Consider the following 3,592-nt stretch of genomic DNA (forward strand, 5'->3'; position numbering starts at 1 on the left):
GTATGATAGAGGCGGTTTTCCAGGATGTAGGGAATTCTCTGAGGGAGAAAGAGGCGTTTATTAAAGTTAGGATTTGGTTTAGGAGACTTTCTGGACGATGTTTTAGGATGTTGTTTGTAATTTGGTCTGGTCCGGGAGCTTTGCGGGTTTTGAGGGAGGATATTTGTGTTTTCAGTTCGGTCAGTGTTACGGGTGGAATTTGGGGGCAGTCTGGGCGGTCAACCATCAGGCGTATTTATACGCAAGTTAAAAACGCCCAATTTCAGTATCGGCTCGGGACGCCCAAATGCGCCCACTATTTTCATCGACGCTGGCATCCACGCAAGGGAATGGATTGCCACTCCTAGCGCCCTTTATATCATCAGTCAACTGGTCGAAAACCCTGCCCATGCCCGCCTGCACCAGAACGTAAATTGGGCAATTATTCCAGCCATTAATCCTGATGGTTACGAGTTCTCCCGATCTTCAGTTCTGGTATTATTTGCCCAAACTATTGCTTCTTCACACCAGGCGGTAAACAATTCCAGAATCGACTGTGGCGCAAAACAAGAAGACCCAACCAGGGCAGTACTTGCATTGGAACCGACCCGAACAGGAACTTTGGCTATCAGTGGAATACTGGTGGCGCCAGTACGAACCCTTGCAGCGACATCTATGCCGGACCTGAGCCCTTTTCTGAGCCCGAAACTGATGCCATTCGCAGGTACTTCATCAACCACTACACTGAGATTAAGCTGTACGTCACCATCCACAGCTATGGGAACTATATTTTGTATCCTTGGGGGTGAGTCGCAATTCGTTCCTGTTCTTTTAGTCTTGTTCAGGGCCAATATGTGTTTTTGCAGATTTACTAGTGAATTGCCTCGCGACGCTCTCCATCTGCAGACTGTAGCTGAAGCTGCAGCTAGACCGATCGAAGCAGCCAGTACTTTGGGGTCCAGGTACACCATTGGTTCTTCGACCAACGTCTTATACGAGGCGTCCGGGGGAAGCGATGATTGGACAAAAGGAGCGATTGGCGTCGATTTGTCCTACTGCTTCGAATTGCCTGGTGGTGGTAAGAGTGGAGAACCCAAAGGGGTAATGGGGGTTTTCTGATTAAGACGGTTTCCCGTAGGTTCGTTTGGATTCAACCCTCCAGTGGCGATGATTAGGCCAATTGTGGAGGAGACCTTCGAAGGCTTCATTGCGCTGGGGGAATACATTGGGTCTTTGTACGGTTAGTGCCTAAGAGTTGTTTGGATATACACAGAATTTAATTTGTTTTGTTGTTTTTTTCTCAAATCCAACGCGTTGATTAAACGTTGAAAAAATGAATGGTGCAAACATGGAATTATCCAAATGTGCAGTTTTAATAAGTAATCGGAGCCGCGCCCGTCTATTAAAGTGCGTAGTGAACAAAGTGCAAATCCGAGCCTCAAAGCGATGTCCAGCAGTTTCCAGTGTGCGGGGATGCCTGTTATTTAAATAATTAGGCAAAGTTCGGCCGTATTCCAGGGACGGAACACCAAACGCGCGAATTTATGGTAATGACGGCCCAATCTCAATGATTGATGCCTTGTTGTTTGATAAAACCGGCCAGAGTTGTGTTTTGTAATACTCGCTGGCTAACAAAGATTTATTAACGTTATCCCATATCGCTTGTTGCTATTATGATTAAATGAACGTATTCGGCTAATTGAATTTCTCCAACTAGTGTGGATATTAAATAAAAATAAACTTCTTCCATTTGTAGCAGATAAATACGGATCGAGGCAACAGTTGAACTTAAAATCCTTAATTCCCTTCTTTTCATCTTTACGTTAAATTTTGCGATCGCTGTCCATTTCTTCCTATATATTTTAAACTTCCTGAACCACACCACAAAAATTGGCCAAAAAATCGCTTTGTATCAGCAGAGCAGAATATTTAAGGAGGTAGTAGCGGTATTAGGAGCAGGAGATTAGCGTTACGTTATTTTTTGCCGATGTAGATGCTTTCTATTGGCGAAATTTTGATCGAACTCTTATTCCTTTCATGTTTAAAAATTTGGAAATTAGAAATTTAATTAAATTTCGCTTTGCTTTGTAAAGCGATATTTCGCCAATAGAGAGCATCTACATCAGCAAAAAAATAACGTAACGCTAATCTCCTGCTCCTGATAATTTACATAGCAAAATATTTAAGGAGGCAGTAGCGATATCAGGTGCAAGAGATTAGCGTTACATACTTTTTTTGCCGATGTAGATGCTCTCTATTGGTGAAAATTTTTTAGAACTCTATTCCTTTCATGTTTAAAAAATTGTAAATTATAATTTTTCTTAAATTTCGCTTTGCATCTACAGATAAAAAAAATTAAGGAGGTAGTAGCGATATCAGGAGCAGGAGATTAGCCTTACGTTATTTTCTTGCCAATGTAGATGCTTTCTATTGGCGAAATTTTGTTAGAACTCTTATTCCTTCCATGTTTAAAAAATTAGAAATTAGAATTTTTCTTAAATTTCGCTATGCATCAGCAGACCAAAATAATTAAGGAGGTAGTACCGATATCAGGAGCAGGAGATTAGCGTTACGTATTTTTTTTGGGCTATGTAGATGCTGTCTATTGGGGAAATTTTGTTGGAATTCTTATTCCTTCCTTGTTTAAAAAAATAGAAATTAGAATTTTTTTTTAATTTCGCTTTGCATCAACAGACCAAAATACTTAAGGAGGTAGTAGTGATATCAGGAGTAGGAGATTAGCGTTACGTTATTTTTTTGCCGATGTAGGTTCTTTCTATAGGCGAAATTTTGTTGGAATTCTTATTCCTTTCATGTTTAAAAATTAGAAATTAGAAATTTTCTTAAATTTTGATTTGCATCAACAGACCAAAATATTTAAGGAGGCAGTAGCGATATCAGGAGCAGGAGATTAGCGTTACGTAAATTTTTTTTTCGATGTAGATGCTTTCTTCTGACGAAATATCGCTTTGTTATTTTCATCAAATAAAACACATCAATTTAAGAATGGAGGACATTTATTATATTTATATATATATACATATACAGGGTGTTTCAAGTTAAATATATGATTTTCGAAGAGCGATTACTCAGTTGAAAGGGCCGTTATTTCGCAAAAAACGAGTCGCCCCTTAAAATTGGATGAACAGCCCTTAAAACATCCTGCATATCTCCATCAGTTAAGAAGATTAATAACATTTACATTACAATTAAATAACATCATGGTCGTTAGCAAAGAGTCCGAAACAATAAATTAAAGCTCTATCATCAGCTCAAAGAAGCGAAAACTTACATTAACAATATAAATAATTCAAATGCGTCTATTTCGTTCTTTTTTTTATACATGATTGTTATATTTGTTTAGAGAGTGATTGGTCATTCATTCGGAATGACTGCAGATATTTGCACAGGGTGAGCACAAAAAAATAGGCCGCTCATGCTGTGAATATCTGCAGCATTATTAACTAGCTTAGCGAATATTTTAAATGTTAACAGTAATTACATGAGACTCGACAATGTACAGTTATATACAAAAGAGGGTTTGGAATCAAACAGAAATGATGTGGAAAAATCCTGGGGAATTTGCTGGAACATTGGTACCCTGTAAGTGGCA

General features: G+C 39.0%; 1 protein-coding gene across 1 annotated transcript in view; it reads left to right on the forward strand.

The window, feature by feature from the left end:
* The window catches only part of LOC109544093 (carboxypeptidase B), a 3,076-nt gene extending 1,813 nt beyond the window's left edge, over positions 1 to 1,263 (forward strand). The window contains exons 5-8 of the mRNA XM_019914133.2: positions 267 to 474; positions 528 to 784; positions 846 to 1,057; positions 1,118 to 1,263. Coding sequence (XP_019769692.2) covers positions 267 to 474; positions 528 to 784; positions 846 to 1,057; positions 1,118 to 1,224 — 784 coding nt within the window. The 3' untranslated portion in view covers positions 1,225 to 1,263. The remainder of the gene's footprint in view (positions 1 to 266; positions 475 to 527; positions 785 to 845; positions 1,058 to 1,117) is intronic.
* The last annotated feature ends 2,329 nt before the right edge of the window (positions 1,264 to 3,592 follow it).

The sequence above is a fragment of the Dendroctonus ponderosae genome, unplaced genomic scaffold (genome assembly GCF_020466585.1).
Source record: "Dendroctonus ponderosae isolate FM_Combo_2020 unplaced genomic scaffold, Dpon_F_20191213v2 Dpon_F_20191213_4, whole genome shotgun sequence".
Taxonomy (NCBI): Eukaryota; Metazoa; Arthropoda; class Insecta; order Coleoptera; family Curculionidae; genus Dendroctonus; species Dendroctonus ponderosae.